General features: G+C 46.0%; 3 protein-coding genes across 4 annotated transcripts in view; 2 read left to right on the top strand and 1 right to left on the bottom strand.

The window, feature by feature from the left end:
• The window catches only part of LOC144486078 (uncharacterized), a 142004-nt gene that overhangs the window by 42297 nt on the left and 78894 nt on the right, over positions 1-20813 (top strand). The window contains exons 5-9 of the mRNA XM_078204191.1: positions 6036-6122; positions 9759-9853; positions 11517-11648; positions 13094-13158; positions 19099-19172. Of these exons, the coding sequence (XP_078060317.1) occupies positions 6036-6122; positions 9759-9853; positions 11517-11648; positions 13094-13158; positions 19099-19172 (453 nt within the window). The remainder of the gene's footprint in view (positions 1-6035; positions 6123-9758; positions 9854-11516; positions 11649-13093; positions 13159-19098; positions 19173-20813) is intronic.
• The window catches only part of LOC144486072 (uncharacterized), a 39640-nt gene that overhangs the window by 6745 nt on the left and 12082 nt on the right, over positions 1-20813 (bottom strand). Inside the window, 1 exon segment of the mRNA XM_078204178.1 lies at positions 18289-18707. Within this exon segment, the coding sequence (XP_078060304.1) occupies positions 18289-18707 (419 nt within the window).
• Positions 67-5061, top strand: LOC144486073 (uncharacterized). Of its 2 annotated transcripts, XM_078204181.1 has the most exons (3): positions 67-211; positions 3054-4662; positions 4748-5061. In XM_078204181.1, exons 2-3 carry the CDS (start codon positions 3237-3239, stop codon positions 4837-4839), a joined length of 1518 nt encoding a protein of 505 aa, XP_078060307.1. In that variant the 5' UTR covers positions 67-211; positions 3054-3236; the 3' UTR covers positions 4840-5061. The 2 variants fall into 2 exon arrangements, with proteins under 2 accessions (XP_078060307.1, XP_078060306.1); XM_078204180.1 differs by having other exon boundaries at positions 155-211; positions 3054-5061.

Genomic DNA, 20813 nt, shown 5'->3' with positions numbered 1-20813 from the left:
GGGGCTGGAGGACCGAGGAAGAGAAGCTGGTCCTCCAACCAATCGGAGTGAATGAGGGGCGGGGCTGAGGTGTCCCCATAAACGCACGGGAAGAGGTTCGCATGCGCAGTTATGTTACAGTCCGGAGCATGCGCAGTAAGCAACGGCGTTTGCCGCACGCAGTGTGGGTGATAGCAATCGGAGAGAAGTTCCTCTGTCTCATCAGCAGGCGGTAAGGATGCGGAAACATAGAGGGAGCAATGGAACCGGCGGATGGACGTAGAGGGTTCCTAAATACCTGGTCAAGGCCTCAAATCTCGAAAATGAGCCCGTCGGTCTGTGTTTGCAGCTTCCGGTCTTTTTCCCGAGACGAGGCTCAGGTTAACGGCCGCCATCTTGATTCAGCAGGGAGGAGAGCGCATGCGCAGTGTCTTGGTGACGCAACAGTGAGTGGGCGGGGCTTCATGTTTCTGCTTCCCCTCCAGGTCCTCGCTCCCGGTCCTATTGCACAATGAACAACAGGTTTCTAAACAGCTTCACCCACCCTCAGGCTGCAGCTGCTGTTTGCAGCCTCGATGAGTCCATGGGCCATGTACATATTCAGTGTGAGAGTTGCAAACTCTGTATAGTTACCGAAAGCGGTTACACAGCTTTTGGTTACACTTCAGCCCCAGGCTCCTCATGTTTACATAGAAACATGATGTGGAGATGCCGGCGTTGGACTGGGGTGAACACAGTAAGAAGTCTCACAACACCAGGTTAAAGTCCAACAGGCTTATTTGGTAGCAAATACAAAATAAACCTGTTGGACTTTAACCTGGTGCTGTGAGACTTCTTACATAGAAACATACATAGAAAATAAAAGCTGGGAGTCGGCCGTTTGGCCCTTCGAGCGTGCTCCGCCATTCATTGTCATGGCTGATTATCAAATTCAATACGCTGATCCCTGTCACCCCAAGAGATTTATCTAATTGAAATCAGGCTCTACTTCCACTTTTGAAGAACGTGAATCCAAAGATTCATGACCCTCTGAGAGAAAAACATCTCATCTCTGTTTTCAATGGGCAATGCTGTTTTTTAAAACAGCGACTCCCTCGATTCTCCCCTGAGAGTAAACATCCTCTCCAGATCCAAAACAGAAAATGCTGGAAAATCTCAGCAGGTCAGGCAGCACCTTTTCTCCCCCTTTGCTTCGCCTTTCCCCTTTTTTCTCAATTTTTCCTCCCTCCAATCCACCCCCCCCCCCCCCCCCCAAACATCCATCAAAACTTCTTCAGCTTCTCTGCTGTTTGGCCATTCACACTTCTATACTCTCTATGGACTGCCATTAGCATCCTTTCCCCTGGTTCCTGTGGCTTGGACCCATCTTTCATCCCCTCACAGTGTAAACATCTCCCACTTTCTATGCCTTTTTTATGCTTTGACGAAAGGTCATCTGGACTCGAAGCTTCAGCTCTTTTCTCTCCCCCACAGATGCTACCAGACCTGCTGAGATTTTCCAGCATTTTCTCTTTTGGTTTCAGATTCCAGCATCCGCAGTAATTTGCTTTAACCCTTCTCTCCATATCCATCCTGTCAAGAGTTTTCAGAATCTTGAAGGTTTAAATTAAGTTGCCTCTTACTCTTTTGAAGTCGAGCAGAAGCTAAACTCAAGCAGAGACTGTCTCACTGCTCCTCATCAGACAATCCACCTATTCCAGGTATTAATCTACTAAACCTTCTATGAACTGCTTCTCGTAAAGCAGTTAAGGAATAATATGCACTCATATTTTTCCTGAAATAAGGAAACCAATAATGTACACACTGCTCCAGATATGTCTAACCAATGCCCTATGCAACTGAAACATAACTTCCCTGCTTTTACTCAATTCCCCTCACAATAAATAATAGTTTTCTGAATTACTTGTACCTGAGACAATATTGCGATTTTCTATCGTGATGGATTTTGGATACTTTTTCTTAAACAGGGGGTTAGAAAGGGAGGATTTACACACAATAAGCTCAAACCAAGAGAAAAATGTTGTCTCTTCTGATATGGGCTTTCTGAATGGGATAAGTAGGTAGATGGGAATGGAATGTTTCCACTTGTTGGTGTTTCCAATACTGGGAACCATGAACAGACAACAGAGACGAATAAATCAAACAGGAGGAGATATTTATTTCTTGTTAGAATATGGAACTCACTGCGACTGGAAGTGGTTGAGACAAATACTTTAGATGCTTTAAAAAGGAAACCAGATGAGAACATGAGAGAAAAAGAATTAAAAAGTTGAGCTGAAAAGCTGAGTTGAGGTGAGCAGAATGAGAGGAGATTTGTGTGGATTAGAAATTCCAGTACAGATCAGCGCAGGGGTGGGGTGGCGGCGGAGGCAGTGGCACAGTGGAACTATCACTGGACTAGCAACCCAGAGACCCAGGATAATGTTCTGGGGACCGAGGTTCGAATCCCATCACAGCAGATGGTGAAATTTAAATTCAATTAAAAGTCTGATGATGACCATGAAACCATTGTTGATTGTCGTAAAAACCCATCTGGTTCACTGATGTCCTTTAAGGATGGAAATCTGCCGTCCTTAACTGGTCTGGCCTACATGTAACCCACAGCAATGTGGTTGACTCTCAAATGCCCTGTGAAATGGAGGGCAGTTGGGGATGGGCAATAAATGCTGTCCCAGTTGGTGACGCCCACACCCCGTTAAAAATGAATTTAAAAATTAGACTGGTCTGTTTGTGTTTTGTGTATCTCATGTATTCATAGAATCTCTACAGTGCAGAACGAGGCCTTTCAGACCACCCCACCCAGGCTATTCCCGTAACCCCACATATTTACCCCGCTAATCTCCCTAACTTACATATCTTGGGACAGAAAGGGGCAACCACCTAACCTGAACATCTTTGGAGAGTGGGAGGGAACCGGAGCACCCGGAGGAAACCCACACAGACATGAGGAGAATGTGCAAACTCCATACAGACAGGTAACCAAGGCCACAATCGAACCCAGGTCCCTGGTGCTGTGAGGCAGGAGTACTAACCACTGTGCCATCCATGTAATTCTTTGTAAACTGATTTTGCAGGAAATTGAAGAGAAGGATCTGCAGTCTGGATGATCGAATCTCACGTCTGACAGAGTCAATCGGTTCATCGGGATCTGAAAATTTGTGCATCTGAAGGGATTTAATTGACCATCTCAGCAGGAAGCTGGTGAGAATCCGTTCATCTGCTCCTCCTGTGGGGAGGGATTGATACAGCTGGAAAACATGCTGACACGACAGCGAGCTCGCAATAGTGAGAGTTCATTCACCTGCTCCATGTGTGGGAAGAAATTCATGTGTTCGTCCAACCTGCTGGCTCACCAACTCGATCACATTGATGAGAAGCCTCTTCAAAGCTCTGATTCTGGGGACAGTGTCGAGACCTCTGAGGAACAGGCCCAACACCAGCTCCTTCACACTGACAAGAGACCGTTCAGCTGCTCCCACTGCGGGAAGAGGTTCAGCCAGTCCTCCCGCCTTGCAGAGCACCAGCTCCTTCACACACACGAGAGACCGTTCAGCTGCTCTCACTGTGGGGAGTCGTTCAGCGACTCAGTGCATCTCACTGAGCACCAACAAGTTCACACCAAGGACAGGCCATTCAGCTGCTCCCAGTGTGGGAAGAGATTCACTCAGTCCTCCCACTGCACCGTTCACCAACTGGTTCATTTTCAGAAGAGACATTTTAAATGCTTTAAATGTGAGAAGACCTTCAAAAGAAGGATTAGTCTGCTGAGACACCAGGGCACTCACACTGGGGAGAAGCCGTACCCCTGTTCTGTTTGTGGGAAGAGATTCGCTCATTCATCTCATCTTCTGACACACAAGCGAGTTCACACTGGGGAGAGGCCTTTCCTCTGCTCCCTGTGTGGGAAGAGATTCACTCGATTTTCACGCCTTTTGACACACAAGAGTATTCACACTGGAGGGAAACCATTCACCTCCTCAATGTGTAGAAAGGAAGAAGTTCAATCAACTGACCAGCTGACACACCAGCAAGTTCACACTGGGGAGAAGCTGTTCACCTGCTCGGTGTGTGGGAAGGAATTCACTCGGTCTTACTATCTTCTGAGGCACCGGCGAGTTCACACTGGGAAGAGGCCATTCCTCTGCTCCATGTGTGGGAAGAGGTTTCCTCGTTCATCCCAGCTTGTGATACACGAGCGTGTTCACACAGGGGAGAGGCCTTACGCTTGCCCTGTGTGCGGGAAAGCATTTGCTTCTTTACAACACCTGCTGAGACATCGGCCTGTTCACACCGGGGAGAGGGCGTTCATCTGCTCCAAGTGTGGGAAGGCTTTCACGGAGTCATCCAGCCTCCGGACACACCGCCGCACTCACACAGGGGAGAAGCCGTTCTCCTGCTCCATTTGTGGCAAGAGATTCACTCAGTCGTCTGGCCTGCTGAGACACCAATACATTCACACAGGGGAGAGGCCGTTCACCTGCTCTGTGTGTGGGAAGGGATTCATTGATTCATCCTGCCTGCAGAGACACCAGCGAGTTCACACCGGGGAGAGACCGTTCACCTGCTCTGTGTGTGGGAAGGGATACACTCAGGTATCCAGCCTGCAGAGACACCAGCGAGTTCACACTGCGACAGAACCGTTCACCGGCTCCCTGTGTGGGAAGGGATTCACTGATCCATCCCGTCTGCAGAGACACCAGCGAGTTCACACCGGGGAGAGACCGTTCACCTGCTCTGTGTGTGGGAAGGGATACACTCAGGTATCCAGCCTGCAGAGACACCAGCGAGTTCACACTGGGGCAAAACCGTTCAACTGCTCCATGTGTGGGAAGGGATTTACTCAGTATTACAGCCTGCTGAAACATAGACGACTTCATGTGTGATCGGCAACGTTGGATTCTGTTGTTTCTGCACCCTGAGATAAACAATAACAATTGGATGAATAGGGGAGGCAGCGGCACAGTGGAATTATCACTGGACTCAGGGTAAGGCTCTGGGGACCCAGGTTCAAATCCCACCACAGGCAATGGTGAAATTTGAATTCAATTAAAATCTTCAATTAAAAGTCTAATGACAAACCTTAACCATTGTTGATCGTCGTCAAAACCACTCTGGTTCAGTCATGTCCTTTAAGAAAGGAACCCTGCTGTCCTTACCTGGTCTGGCCTACATGTGACTCCAGACCCACAGCAATGTGGTTGACTCTCAAATGCCTTCTGAAATGGAGGCAGTTAGAGATGGGAAAGAAATGCTGGCCCAGCCAGTGACGCCTATATCCAGTAAAAATGAATTTTTAAAAAGATCCTCAGTATCTCGGTAACCTCCTCCAGCCCCACAACACTCTGTGTAAATACAAGTTGTTGATGATTATGCCCTGAGATAGAAAATGTGAAACCGATTCCCCTCGTCCACCAACACAGCAACTTCTTCATAAAAATTGAAGCACATGGGATTGGGGCGAATGTATTGAGATTGAAAACTTGTTGGCAGACAGGAAATAGAGTAAGATTAAACAGGTCTTTTTCCAACTGGCAGGCAGTGATTATTGGGGTAATGCAGGATCAGTGCTGAGACCCCAGCCAGTCACCTGCCATGGGTCTTCTGTTTTTTCCCCCCGTTTACAATGTATCATTTTTAAATTGTTGCTTCTTAATATTCTAATTTAAAACCATGGATAAGCTCAAACCACTTTTGGATAACCTGTGACTCCCTGATCAAGAATCTTACCGACCACTGCATGCTATTCTGGTCACCGTGTTATAAAAAAGATATCTCTGCACTGGAGAAGCGTACAGAGATGATTTTTAATGATGATATCAGAAACGTAGAAAGCAGCTCACCACCACCTTCTCAAGGTCAATCAGAGGTTAGCAATAAATGCTGGCCAAGCTCGCGATGTCCACATCCCATAAATGATTTTTAAACTGTGTGTTTGGTTATCTATCAGGAAAGGATTGACACGCTCACGCTTTCTTGAAAAATTAAGGCTGAGGGGGAACCTAATAGAGGGCTTCAAAATTATAAAAGGTTTTGAAATAATGTTTCCTCTTGTGCAGAAGGGCAAAACTGGAGACCATCAATACAAGACAGTCGCCAAGAAACCCAATAGGAAATCCAAGATAAATTTCTCCACCCAAAGAATGGTGAGAATATGGAAATCATGACCACAGGGAGTGAAATGAACAGTATCGATGTCTTTCAGGGGAAGCTCAACAAGTATTTGTGTAACTCATTCAGGATTTATTTCAAAAAAACTAAGAACAATAAGGTGACAGGAGATATTTTGAGGCATCTGAGAGTCTGTGTGTGTGTGTGAGGGTGTCTGTGAGTGTGTGTGTGTGAGGGTGTCTGTGAGTGTGTGTGTGAGGGTGTCTGTGAGTGTGTGTGAGGGTGTCTGTGAGTGTGTGTGTGAGGGTGTCTGTGAGTGTCTGTGTTACTTCTCATTGGTTTCACACCAACCTTCCTCTTTCTGAGCAGACATTCTGGCCCCTGATAAACCCATTGAGTGATTTGAATGGTACAATTCAGAGATTCTTCATCCAGGGTGAAACCACAGGCTGACTGTGTGCTGTGTAAAACCAGACATCTACACAACCTAATCCCACCTCTCCTGGAACAACGTGAAGTGACTACAATTTTCCAGATTGATTTCTTTGCTCTCAATATTCTTTCAGATAGTTCATAAATTCCATGAGTACGTTATCTTTTAACACCCCTATGGTGTCCAGTTTAAATACTTTCCTCAGTCTGACCAACATATAGCAATGGGATTGCTGCTATTACAGGGATCCATTCTGTAAATCTGATTCCTGGCTCTCTGGAGTAATGCATTGATCCAGACCTTCCCACTCAACACCAATCCATATCCCCATCTGAGTTCCAGATTTTAATATGATTTCTCAAAACACAGGCAGCAAAGTGGCACAGTGATCAGCAGTGCCAGGGACCCGAGTTCAATTCTGGCCTCAGGTGTTACAAGGAAGCTTACATTAACACTGCAATGAAGTTACTGTGAAAATCCCCTAGTCGTCACGCTTGGCGCCTGTTCAGGTGCACTGAAGGAGAATTTAGCACGGCCAATGCAGCTAAGCAGCATGTCTTTCGGACTGTGGGAGGAAACCTGAGCACCCAGAGGAAACCCATGCAGCTACAGAGAGAACGTGCAAACTCCACACAGTCACCCAAGACTGGAATTGAACCGGATCCCTGGCACTCTGAGGTAGCAGTGCTAACCACTGTGCCACAGCTCTCTGTGTGGAGTTTGCACGTTCTCCCTGTGTCTGCATGAGGTTGCTCAGAGTGCTCCAATTTCATCCCACACTCCCAAGATGTGCAGGTTAGGTGGATTGGCCATGGCAAATTGCCTCTTAGTGTATGGGTTGGGGGAATTAATGGGGTAAATACATGTCACACAAAATCCTTCTTCATCTCAAACTATAAATCTCTGTCCCCACAGACTTCCTCCTTCCTAAAGTAAAGTTTATTTATAAGTCACAAGTAAGGCTTACATTAACACTGCAATGAAGTTACTGTGAAATTCCCCTAATTGCCACCATCCGGCGCCTGTTCGGGTCAATGCACCTAATCAGCATGTCTTTCAGACTGTGGGAGGAAACTGGAGCACCTGGAGGAAACTCATGCAGGCCTATTGATACGATTCTCTGCCCACTGAGGTGGTGGAGGCTACCTCGCTGAATATGTTTAAAGCGCGGATGGATGGATTCCTGATCGGTAAGGGAATTAAGGGTTATGGGGATCAGGCGGGTAAGTGGTACTGATCCACGTCAGATCAGCCATGACCTTATTGAATGGCGGGGCAGGCTCGAGGGGCTAGATGGCCTACTCCTGCTCCTATTTCTTATGTTCTTATGTTCTTATGATTGATTGTAACACTATCCTCCACCTTCTTTTTCCCCAGTTCTCCTCCCCTGAAGGTGCTGACTCTCGGGATCAGTTTCACACTCACCTGCTGCCTTCCCCAATATCACCCAAGTGTCTAAATCTTTCCACCTGAAGTTAACAAACTGTTTTGTAAAGGGGACATCCCAATCCAATCCAGTGACTCCCCACATGTACTTTGTGTCAGGGTGGGGTCACTGCGCCCCCCACTCCCACTTTCCATCACAGTCCCAGGAGTTTAGAGACTGGGCTCCGGATGAGCAATGGCGGCCGCAGCTCCCATAATCGCCCACGATGGAGAAACCACTCTATCCACCACGCGGGCGGGCCACATTGGACTGCGCATGTCCAGAGGAGAGGGGAAGCTGCGCATGTGCAAAGAGAGCTCACCTCCTGACCTTCATGCTGAAGTGTTGACCAATGGAAAGAGTTGGAGGACCGGAAGGACTCTGGTCCTCCAGTCAATCAGAGCGCGGGCGTTTTGTGAATGAACATGGAGATGCAGTCAGACAAAATCTTCCTGCTGTCTCTAATATCTGTGAGTAAAACACTTTATTTTCTCCCCCTTTCAATTTATTTTCTCCCCCTTTCAATTTATTTTCTCATTCTGGGGAACATTGGGGACTTGCAGTAACTGAAGGGAAAGGAAGTGAATTCAGTCTGTACATTCCACACATTTTTACTCCAGTAATGTAGACATTTATCTGTCTGGCAGCCAGCATGGAGATTTTCAGCTCTCTGTGGCCGGGACAGGAAGCAGTGAGCATGGATCTGTCAATCAGCCTCAATCAGCACCTTCAGGAGAATTGGGAGGGTGAATATTAGATACAACAAGAGTGAGAATGGAGGGAGAGTGTGTGGAGATTCACAGCTTTTGGGAAATGAGGGAGGAAAGAATGTTCCACAGAAAGTAGAATTGTCTGTTCTGAATTTCTATCTTGTATTGACAGTGATGACTTTAATAAATTCCTTTTACAGAATATCAGAAGGTGAGGATTTACAGACAGTAATCTCAAAGCAAATGTCACATCAATATCTGACAGAGTCATTCAATTCATCATGTCCTGAACATCATCAGCCTTTGTACCTAGAAGGAGAAATATTTCTCTGTTCTTTTTGCTTCTGGAGATTTTAAACATCAGCGTGACTGGGAATTTACCAAGTCTCACGCACACACCTGAGTGAGAGTGTTCCAGTGCACTGACTGTGGAAAGAGCTTTAACCAGTGACACAGTCTGAAAAAAACATTGCGGCATTCACAGTGGGGAGAGACTGTACCCGTGTTCTGTGTGAGATTTAACTGATTGTTTAACCTGGAGAGTCACAAGGACACCCGAACCATAGAGAAACCGTGGAAATGTGGGGACTGTGGGAAGGGATTCAGGTTCCCATCTGAGCTGGAAATTCATCGATGCAGTCACACTGGGGAGAGACCGTTCACCTGCTGTGTGTGTGGGAAGGGATTCTATGATTCATCCAACCTGCAAACACACCAACGAATTCACACAGGGAAGAGACCATTCACCTGTTCTGATTGTGGCACCGGATTTACTCAGTTATGTCATCTGCAGACACACCAGCAAATTCACACTGCGGAGAGACCATTTACCTGTCCTGTGTGTGGGAAGGGATTCACTGACTTATCCAGCCTGCGGATACACCAGCGAGTACATTCCGGGGAGAGGCCGTTCAATTGTCTTGTGTGTGGGGAAGGATTCACTTGGTTATCCAGCATGCGCAGACACAGAGTCACTCACAGCAATGAGAGACCCTATAAATGCTCTGAATGTGGGAGCGACTTCAAAAGCTCTCAGGTTCTGATGTCCCACCAGCGCATTCACACTGAGGAGAGACCGTTCAGTTGCTCTCACTGCTCAAAGAGATTTAGAATGTCATCCTATCTGCGGGTACACCAGCGAGTTCACACTGGGGAGAAACAATTCACTTGCTCTGCCTGTGGAAAGGGATTCACTCAGTTAACCAATCTGCAGAGACACCAGCGAGTTCATACCGGGGAGAGGCCATTCACCTGCACCGTATGTGGGAACGGGTTCACTCAGTCATCCCACCTGCAGACACACCAACGAGTTCACAAGTGATCACAGGGGTTGAATTCTGCTGTTATTGCTGCTGTTAATCACATCCGGGACTGGGCTCATTGGCAGGCTCTTTAACAGAAAGTGAGTTCCTCTAAGGTAATTGGCAAAAGAGCCAGAGGGGGAGATGAGACTTTATTTTTGACACAGCGATGTTAGAAAATGGGGTTCAGGGAGTCAATTAGCCCTTTCTCCCCTTTTCCCAAACTGTGAAATGATTGCCAGTGATAACCCTTATTGGTGACAGTGGTTAGATTTTATTCAGTATCAATAAGAGCTGACACAGTCTAATGTCTGAGCAGTCGTATCAAAGTGCAGCAGCATTACCATTACACTCTGGGTAGAAGCAGCATCTCCACGGAAATGCTCCCTGCTCTGCCCCAGATGCCATGGCACCAGTCAATGCAATATGTAAAACCTCGACAAATCTCTGTGCTCGGGGAGTCCCTTCTTATACTTTTTTACATCACAAAGTCTATGGAGACTGATTTAACCCAATCATTGCCCAGCTAACATTGAACAGACCAATTACAAAACCAAATAGTGCAAAGGGACAAGAGGGACATGAGTCTCTGGAAGGTGTTGAAGATAATTTTCTGCAGCAGTGTGTTTCTGCTCCAATGAGAGGGCAGGCACTGCTGGACCTGGTTCTGGGGAATGAGTTGGCCCAAGTGGATCAAATATCAGTGGGAGAGCATTGAGGGGAGAGTGACCATTGTATCATAAGGTTCAGGTTGGCCATGGAAAAGGACAAGGAACGATCCAGAACGGGGATCATTAATCGAGGGAAAGCCTCACCTTCGATGGGATAAGAATGGATCTGAGTCGAGTGAGTTGGAATCAAATGTTGGCAGAAAAGCTGATGGCTGAACAATGGGCCACCTTTAAGGAAAATCTATTGCGGGCAATGTCAGGGTATATTCCCTTAAAGGGGAAGGTTGGAGAACTAAATCCAGGGAACCAAATCGTCAAACCTGGAGAGTTACAAGGCCGTCCATACCCTGACGATATGGTGGAAATGTGGGGATTGTAGGAAAGGATTCCATGCCCCCTGTGAACTGGAAACCCATCGACCCAGGCACAGCAGAAAGAGGCGTCCATCTGCTCTGTGTGTGGGAAGGGATTCATTGATTCATCCACTCTGCAGCAACACCAGCGAGTTCACACTGGGGAGAGGCCACTCACCTGCTCTGTGTGTGGGAAGGGATTCATTGATTCATCCACTCTGCAGCAACACCAGCGAGTTCACACTGGGGAGAGGCCATTCACCTGCTCTTGAGTGTGGGACGAGATTCAGTAATTCCTCCATTCTGCTGATATACCAACAAGTTCACACTGGGGAGAGGCCGTTCACTTGTTCTGAGTGTAGGAAGGGACTCAATGACTCATCAACCCTGCTGATACACCAGCGCATTCACACAGGAGAGAGGCCATTCCCCTACTCTGAAGGGATTCACTCAGTTATCCAATCTGCTGAGACACCAGTGCACTCCCCACCAATGAGAAAACATTTAAATGCTCTGATTGTGGGAGTTGCTTCAGAAACTTTGCCGACCTGAAGATCCACCAGTGCATTCACACTGGGGAGAGACCGTTCTGCTGCTCTCGCTGCACAAGGAGGTTTCGAACATCATCCAAGCGACTGAGCCATTGGCGAGTTCACACTGGGGAGAGGCCTTTCACCCACCCTGTGTGTGAACATATAGAACAGTACAGCACAGAACAGGCCTTTGGGCCCACGATGTTGTGCCGAGCTTTATCCGAAACCAAGATCAAGCTATCCCACTCCCTATCATCCTGGTGTGCTCCATGTGCCTATCTAATAACCACTTAAATGTTCCTAAAGTGTCTGACTCCACTATCACTGCAGGCAGTCCATTCCACACCCCAACCACTCTCTGCGTAAAGAACCTACCTCTGATATCCTTCCTGTATCTCCCACCACGAACCCTATAGTTATGCCCCCTTGTAATAGCTCCATCCACCCGAGGAAATAGTCTTTGAATGTTCACTCTATCTATCCCCTTCATCATTTTATACACCTCTATTAAGTCTCCCCCTCAGCCTCTTCCGCTCCAGAGAGAACAGCCCCACCTCCCTCAACCTTTCCTCATAAGACCTACCCTCCAAACCAGGCAGCATCCTGGTAAATTTCCTCTGCACTCTTTCCAGCGCTTCCACATCCTTCTTATAGTGAGCTGACCAGAACTGCACACAATATTCCAAATGTGGTCTCACCAAGGTCCGTGCGGCATAACCCCACGGCTCTTAAACTCCAACCCCCTGTTAATAAAAGCTAATGTGTGGATGGGATTCACTTGGTCATTGGAGCTGCTGGGACACCAGAGCAGTCACACTGATTGGAGCCTTTCTTGATGCTCTGACTGTGGGTGTTAATTGTATCGATTAAGGTGAACTACATGGAGGTTATTGATTGGATCTATAAAGGGACAGTTAGTGACGGTGCCTGGAGTTAGGAGGTATACACCTGTAATGTTTCACTCCGTGAATAAATCTACACCAAATAAAGATTGACTCCACCCTAAGGCTGTCAGGATTATCACAGTCATTGCAGCGCAGGTTTCTTTCCTCAACTCCAGTAGATGTTCCGACAGTTTCAGGATCCACTTCTTGTTGGGAAGCAGCATCTCAGTAAGTTTCCCTTTGGATCATCGATTATCCTCACCCGCTCTGTCGCGGGGTAATTTGAAATGGCCAATTATGTTTTAACTTAAACAATGTAAAACTCACAAGGCAGGTATCTCTGTATAAAGATGTAACATTTATTTTAAAACAAACAAACAAACAAACAAGCAGCTGCCCGGAGACCAACAAAGGGTTAAGTAGCTCCAGAGCGGCAAAAACCACTCCGATGGTTCTGACGTACAATCAAAAACAGATCAATAGATTTTCTTATCAATAATTCCTGCCTTATATTAGCTTAAAATCAATTACATTTAGTATACACACATCAATATAAATCTCTATCAAGTACCCCAGCCAACCACATTCTGCCAGTCAGCATAATGATATCTCGTTATCCATTCAATGCCAGATACTAACACCCATCTTGGCTGAACTCATCCCTATTGCTAAGTAACTATAACCGCTCATCATAGAGGTCAAAGTGAATGTTCCCACCAGCTCATTGCCAAACTGAATAGACACGTGTTCCTGCGTCCAGGTACATATCTATTCTATGTCCAGACAATGAATATCTCTTTTCATAAAGTTTCAATGTGTGTTCCCTCATAAGAAACTTTCTGATATAAATTCTGCTAACTAAAGGCATCCCAGGCCTTTGGCTCTGAACTTTTAGCTCATACCATCATCCTTTGCAGCATCTTTGCTTTTGGGTGATGTGAGCAATACTTAGAACATTTTCAAAATACATTTCAAAATATCAGCATATGTTTTCAAATTGTAATTGTTTAATCTTCTTACTGCATACACATAGGTATAGTCTATTCCCCTGTGAGCTATCAACTAGTTTCTTGGATTGAGTGGACGTGGAGAGGATGTTTCCAAGAGTGAGAGCGACTAGAACTCGAGGGCACAATCTCAGAGTGAAGGGACGTTCCTTTAAAACTAAGATGAGAAGGAATTTCTTCAGTCAGAGAGTGGTGAATCTGTGGAATTCATTGCCACATAGGGCTGTGGAGGCCGGGTCATTGAGTGTCTTTAAGACAGAGATAGATAGGTTCTTGATCAATAAGGAGATCAAGGGTTACAGGGAGAAGGTAGGAGAATGGGGATGAGAATCATATCAGCCATGATTGAATGGTGGAGCAGACCCGATGGGGCAAACGGCCTATTTCTGCTCCTATATCTTATGGTCTTATTTAACTCTTTATTACTATTCTGTCTGAAAATCTTATTAGCTGGTTAGGAATCCCCCCTCTACCCGCTCCCTGTGAGGAGGCCGGATGTGGATTATTACCAAAAGTCTGATTGTCGTTGGGGGATCTGGTGGGTGGAAGCAGAACCTGGAGTTGGGCAGTGGGTGTTACCGTACTGGTATTGAGGCTCCTGGGTGGTCACACTGTGTTCCCCTTCTCCATGGGATGCCACCTGCGTGGGTTCATGGTGGGCACTGGAAATTTCCAGCGTACAGTTTAGTGTGGTGTTACATCCCCCTCCCTACAGGGTGTGGGCGGACAACATTCCTCCCTTTCTCCCGACACCCCACAAACAAGATTCCCGGAGAGAGGGATCCACTCTGAGTTATAGTCAGTACATTTAATCAATGCAGTAGATTGTGTGGACATAAAAGATTCTCCAGCTCTCCATTCACCTGGATCCACCTTGTGGATAAATGTTATGAAGTATTATTTCTCCCGAGCCTTCAATTGTCCCAATCCAAAATTCCTTTAAGCTTTGGTCCATCTTCATTGTCTTAAAGTCCGTTTGTCTATGGAGGTCTGTGTCAGTGCCTTGATCATTTCAAAATGTTTTCTTACTCTTCAGGCCATGTTAACCATTGCACGCCGTGTATTCTGAGGGAGTCTGCATCAGTGTCCTGTACACCCTGTCCGACTGGTAACTACTGTGAGGAGGCTGAGGGACCACTCCCACCTCTTTCCTGTGCTATTTCTCATCTCTACCCAGTCTGATCCTTCGTGTTGCTATTTCAAGCTAAGGACATCTCTCACGACTGTACTAATATCATCCTTCATTAACAGAGCTACCCCACCTCCTTTTTTCAGCTTCCTATCTTTTCAAAGTGTCAAATACTCTGCAATATTTAGTTCCCAGCCTTGGTCAGTCTGTAACCATTGTTAGGATACCAGGCCGGAACTCCAAGTTATATTAGGAAGCCAGACGAGACACCAACATTTATCTCTTTGGGAAAAATGTGAGGAGAGGAGATTTTGCTCCAGGAGTGATGAGAAAATAGGGATTTTTTAATACTAAAATAAACTTTATTCACAACTGTTTAAATACAACACTAACGTAAATAATTAACAGCTGAACAATACTTAAAACGAAAGGAAACAATTTAATTTCTAACTTAGCAACATCCATTCAGAGGTTCAAATCCCACTTTAAATACAGTTAACAAGCACAGATCATACAGTCTTCGAGGTTTACAGCATGGAAACAGTGTCTTCTGCTCAACCTGTCCATGGCGCCCTTATTTTTTTAACCACCAAGCTAGTCCTAATTTCCCACGTTTGGCCCATATCTCTCTATACCCATCTTACGCATGTAACTGTCTACAACGTTTTTTGAAAGACAACATTGTGCCCGCCTCTACTACTACCTCTGGCAGCTTGTTCCAGACACTCACCACCCTCTGTGTGAAAAGATTGCCCCTCTGGACCCTTTTTATCTCCCCTCCCACCTTAAACCTATGCCCTCTAGTTTTAGACTCCCCTGCCTTTGGGAAAAGATGTTGACTGTCTAGCTGATCCATGCCCCTCATTATTTTATAGACTTCCATAAGATCACTGCTCAGCCTCCTACGCCCCAGAGAAAAAAGTCCCAGTCTATCCAACCTCTCCTTATAACTCAAACTACCAAGTCCTGGTAGCATCCTAGTAAATCTTTTCTGCACTCTTTCTAGTTTAATAATATCCTATCTATAATAGGTTGATCTGAACTGTACACAGCATTCAAAGTGTGGTCTTACCCAATGTCTTCTACAACTTCAGTAAGATGTCCCAACTCCTGGACTTAATGTTCTGACCAATGAAACCAAGCATTCTGAATACCTTCTTCACCACCCTGTCCACCTGTGACTCCACTTTCAAGGAGCTATGAACCTGTACCTCTAGATCTCTTTGTTCCATAACTCTCCCCAATGCCCTACCGTTAACTGAGTAAGCCCTGCCCTGGTTTGATCACCTCACATTTATCTAAATTAAACTCCATCTGCCATTCATCAGCCCACTGGCCCATTTGATCAAGATCCCATTGCAATCCTAGAAACCTTCTTCACTGTCCATTATGCTACCATAATACTGGCTACAATACATGCCGAAAATCTAGGAGCTTTCAGAGAGAAAGGGAGTTTCAGAGCAGCTTCCAGAAGTTCGCGTCTTCAACCAGAACTCCAGCTAAACTCCAAACCTCGCCTCACTCCTCCCATTAACCCCATCATCACAAGACCCAGCATTCCTAAACCCACATTCCAATCCTTTTAGCAAAACCCCAGGGCACCTCCTTTTAACATACACAAGTCCATTGAGATAAACAACTGCATGGCTGAAATGAGTAATTATCCTGCTGGTGGTCCCCTGAGAAGCATTCTTCCGCGAAATAGCACTGCTTGTAGAATAAACCAGAAGTTTTAAACATTCTCCCAGAATAGATTAAAAGAAAATATATGTCAGTATATATTGAACACATTCATTGCCCACCCCTGAAAAACAATGAACCAACAATATGAATACTCACAGAATACTGCAAGACCTGGACAGAGCAGACATGGGGAAGATGTTTCCATTAGTAAGAAAGACTGGGATCTGAGGGCACAGCCTCAGAATAAAGGGACAACCCTTTAGGACCAAGATGAGGAAGAATTTCTTCAGCCAGAGGGTGGTGAATCGATGGAATTCATTGCCACAGATGGCTGTGGAGGCCAGGTCATTGACTGGATTTAAGACGGAGATAGATAGTTCTTGATTGGTAAGGGGATCAAAGGTTACAGGGAAAAGGTGGGAGAATGGGGTTCAGATACTTATCAGCCATGATTGAATGGTGAACAGTCCTGATGGGCCAAATGGCCTAATTCTGCTCATATATCTTATGGTATAAAACTTGGCCGCGTTAGTGAAGAATGATTGAAGACAAATTGCTCGACACCCAGGTCTGTTCCAATCATCAAAATGGTCTTTATTTTACAGCGGGCGGGGAGCAAGTCGCTGGTCTCACCATGCAACCTCTACCCTGAACATAGAAAATCACACATTCTTATCCATTTATTGCAGCCCATTCTGGCTGGTTCCAAACTAATCACAATATGAATCGATTAGAGACATATCCAATCAAGCTAACAATTAGGCATCATGTGGCTGTGTGATCAGCTCATGGACAGCTCTGGACCATCTCATCATGTGGACCAGACACCTTAGAACAACTGACCTTGTGACATCACAATGACTCACTATACTCAGGACTTTCTGATCTCCACCACATCCCAGCCTATTCCGTTAGCAGTCGGTTACTCAGTGCAGCTGCCTGTGTGCTGATAAGAGGGGCCCTGCTGAGCAGCTTTAATGGTCCGTGATTGCAGAAACTGAGCAGTCACAGGAATGTGGTCAAGATAGTCCAGTCCCATAATGCCTCACATTCCATCTGCAGTCCTTCAATTATAACAGAATATGTGGCTGTCTGTAGCTGCCTCGGTCATGGTCAACCCCAACCCCAAGGGTGCCTTCTTGAACTGCTGCAATGCCTGAGGTGTACGTACACCCACAGTGCTGTTAGGGAGGGATTTCCAGCTACAATTCCAGAGTTTCACTAAACTGTAGGTGGATATCAGATTGATATATTCCATTCAACCACACCCAAGGTGAGTTATTCCAATTCCTTTATTGTCCAGGACAATATGTTCACAATATCTTTAAAACAGAAATTAAACATTCCCATTTGATTTCAGGGATTAACATATTCTGTTAGTTTGTTCTTTATTGTCAATGTCAGGCTGGGGTTGTTTCCCTTGGAGCAAAGGAGGTTGAGGGGAGATTTGATAGAGGTGGACAAGATTCTGACAGGTTTAGATAAGGTGGACAAAGAAAAGCTGTTCCCATCAGCTGATGGGACAAGGACGAGGGGGACACAGATTGAAGGTTTGGGTCAGAGATGCAGGGGGAGATGTGAGGAAGAATATTTTGATGCAGTGAATGGTAATGACCTGGAACTCGCTGCCTACGAGGGTGGAGGAAGTGGAGACAATAAACAATTACAAAGGAAATGAGATGGGCATTTGGGGGGTTTCAAACAGAAATGCTGTCTAAATATCTCTGAACTTCCTCACACCCTGTCACTCTGTGATCCTTGTGAAATTTGAAACCAGGTATTCGCAACAAGACTCAAAGAGCATCAGCCCACTGGAGGCAAAGTTGTGAGACCGGCCAGTCCAGCAGAAAGAAACCCTCCGACCCTCCCCATTGACCAACTGTGAGAATGAACAAAATGCAGTCCTGGATGTAATTGAGAGCAGAAACAATAACAGCAGAATCCAACCCCTGGAATCACTCATGAACCTGTTGGTGTCTCAGCAGCAAGAATGAAACTCTGAATCCCTTCCCACACTGAGAGCAGGTAAATGGCCTCTCCCCAGTGTGAACTCGCTGGTGTCTCCACCAGCTGGATGACCGAGCAAATCCCTTCCCACACTGAGAGCAGGTGAATGGTTTCTCTCCAGTGTGAATTCGCTGGTGTGTCTGCAGATCGGATAACTGAGTGAATCCCTTCCCACACAGGGAGCAGATGAATGGCCTCTCCCCAGTGTGAACTCGCTGGTGCCTCCGCAGGTTGGATGACTCACTAAATCCCTCCCCACACACAGAGCAGATGAATGGCTTCTCCCCAGTGTGACCTCGTTGGTGTCTCTGCAGGTTGGATGACTGAGTGAATCCCTCCCCACACTGATAGCAGATGAATGGCCTCTCCCCAGTGTGAATGCGCTGGTGTGTCTGCAGAGTAGATAACCGAGTGAATCCCTTCCCACACTGAGAGCAGGTGAACGGCCTCTCCCCACTGTGAACTCGCCGGTGTCTCTGCAGGCTGGATGACAGAGTGAATCCCTTCCCACACTGAGAGCAGATGAATGGCCTCTCCCCAGTGTGGCTGCGCCGATGAGCATCCAGCAGAGATGGGGATCTGTAACTCTTCCCACAGTCTGCACATTTCCATGGTTTCTCCATGGTACAGGTGTCCTTGCCTCTGTCTTGTTTGGACAATCAGTTAAAGCCTCGTCCACACACAATATGAGTATAGTCTCTCCCCACTGTGAATGGTGTGATATTTATTCAGGCGGTGTAACTGGTTAAAGCCCTTTAGTCAGTGCACTGGAACACTCTCACTCGAGTGTGGCAGTGTGTTGCTGCTTTTCCAGTCACACATACATTTGAAATCTATTCAAATCGACAGATCAGACAATTATTTCTCCTGCTAGATTCAAAGGCCAATGATATTCAGATCCCAAGGAACATGACTCTGTCGGATCTAGACGTGACGGCTGAGATTTCGGTCTGTGACTCCTCTTTCAATATCCTGCAAAATGAGTTTGCAAAAGTCATCAGTGTCAGTACAGGATAGAAATTCAGAACAGACAATTCTAGTTTCTATGGAACATTCTTTCCTCTCTCATTCCCCAAAAGCTGTCAATCTCCATCCCACACACTCTCCCTCCATTCTCACTCTGCTGTATCTAATATTCACCCTCCCAATTCTCCTGAAGGTGCTGATTGAGGCTGATTGACAGATCCATGCTCACTGCTTCCTGTCCTGGACACAGAGACCATAACAAATAGGAGCTGCAGTCGGCCATTTGGCCCATCGAGCCTTTTAAACCATTCAATGAGATAATTCGTTTATCTACCTCAGCATCATTCTCCCCACACTAAACGCATATCCGTTGATACTTTCAATATCTAGAAACCAATCAATCTCTCCCCTGAAAATACTTGATGACTGAGGCTCCACTGTCCTCAACAGTTGAGAATTCCAAAGCTTCACCACATCCTTGAGTGAAGAAATCCCCCCACATCTGAGCTTTTGCTCCATCTTCTTGTCTGTTCCCCATAACCATTAATGCCCGTCAGTGAAAAATCAGTCCAACTCATCCTCGAATATATTCAATGATCCTCAGCCTCCACTGGTCCCTGTGGAAGACAAATCCAAAAGACTTACAACCCTCTGAGGGAAGAAATGTCTGGAAATATATAACGTAGCTACAGTTCCATATTACAAGTCTATGGATTCTATTTAAAAATGAAACTGGATGGGCACTTGAAGGAAACAAACTTTCAGGAGAATGGGGATACAGAGTGGGAATGGGACTGGAACGTTATGCAGAATGTCAGCATGGACGTGAGTTACCGAATGGACTCCTTCTGTGCTGTAATGACTCGATGACTGGAAATGTATAAGATAGCTACAGCATTATGTTACAAGACAAGAAATAACAGTAAATGCACTTTTTTACAGAAACATAAATAATATATCTAATCTGTACCATATAACAACACTAGGCATATCTCTGTCCTGTATCAATTTACTGTCCCCTTAAATGTCAGCCATCCCCTGGGGAAAGATGCCCTTTAATTGTGAACATTAGGAAAGAGACCATCCTTTTCGCCAGACAAATAAATGTGTCAAACTGAGGGAGCAAAGAATGTTTACCAGGCTGATTCAGGGAATCGCGGGACTGATATATGAGGAGAGACTGACGAAGTTAGGATTGTTTTCATTGGAGTTCAGATGAATGAGGGGGGATCTCACAGAGACTTATAAAATTCTAACAGGTCTAGACAGGATAGATGCAGGGAGGATGTTTCTGATGGTGGGGGAGTCCAGAACCGGGGGTCACAGTCTGAGGATTCAGGGTAGACCATTTAGGACGGAGGTGAGGAGACATTGCTTCACCCAAAGAGTGGTGAGCCTCTGGAATTCATGACCGCAGGAAGAAATTGATGCCAAAACATTGAATGTATTCAAAAGCAGCTAGATATAGCACTTGGGGTGAATGGGATCAAAGGTTATGGGGAGAAAGCAGGATTAGACTATTGAGTTGGATGATCATCCATGATCTTAATGAATGGCAGAGCAGGCTCGAAGGGCCAAATGGCCTCCTGCTCCTATCTTCTATGTTTCTCTTAAATTTCTTTA

Source organism: Mustelus asterias, unplaced genomic scaffold, assembly GCF_964213995.1.
Source record: "Mustelus asterias unplaced genomic scaffold, sMusAst1.hap1.1 HAP1_SCAFFOLD_285, whole genome shotgun sequence".
In the NCBI taxonomy this organism is placed as follows: Eukaryota; Metazoa; Chordata; class Chondrichthyes; order Carcharhiniformes; family Triakidae; genus Mustelus; species Mustelus asterias.
This window is presented reverse-complemented; position numbering and strand designations above follow the sequence as displayed.

Coding starts and splice junctions, on each gene's coding strand:
- LOC144486073 (XM_078204180.1), top strand. CDS start 3,237: ATGCTGACACGACAGCGAGCTCGCAATAGTGAGAGTTCATTCACCTGC.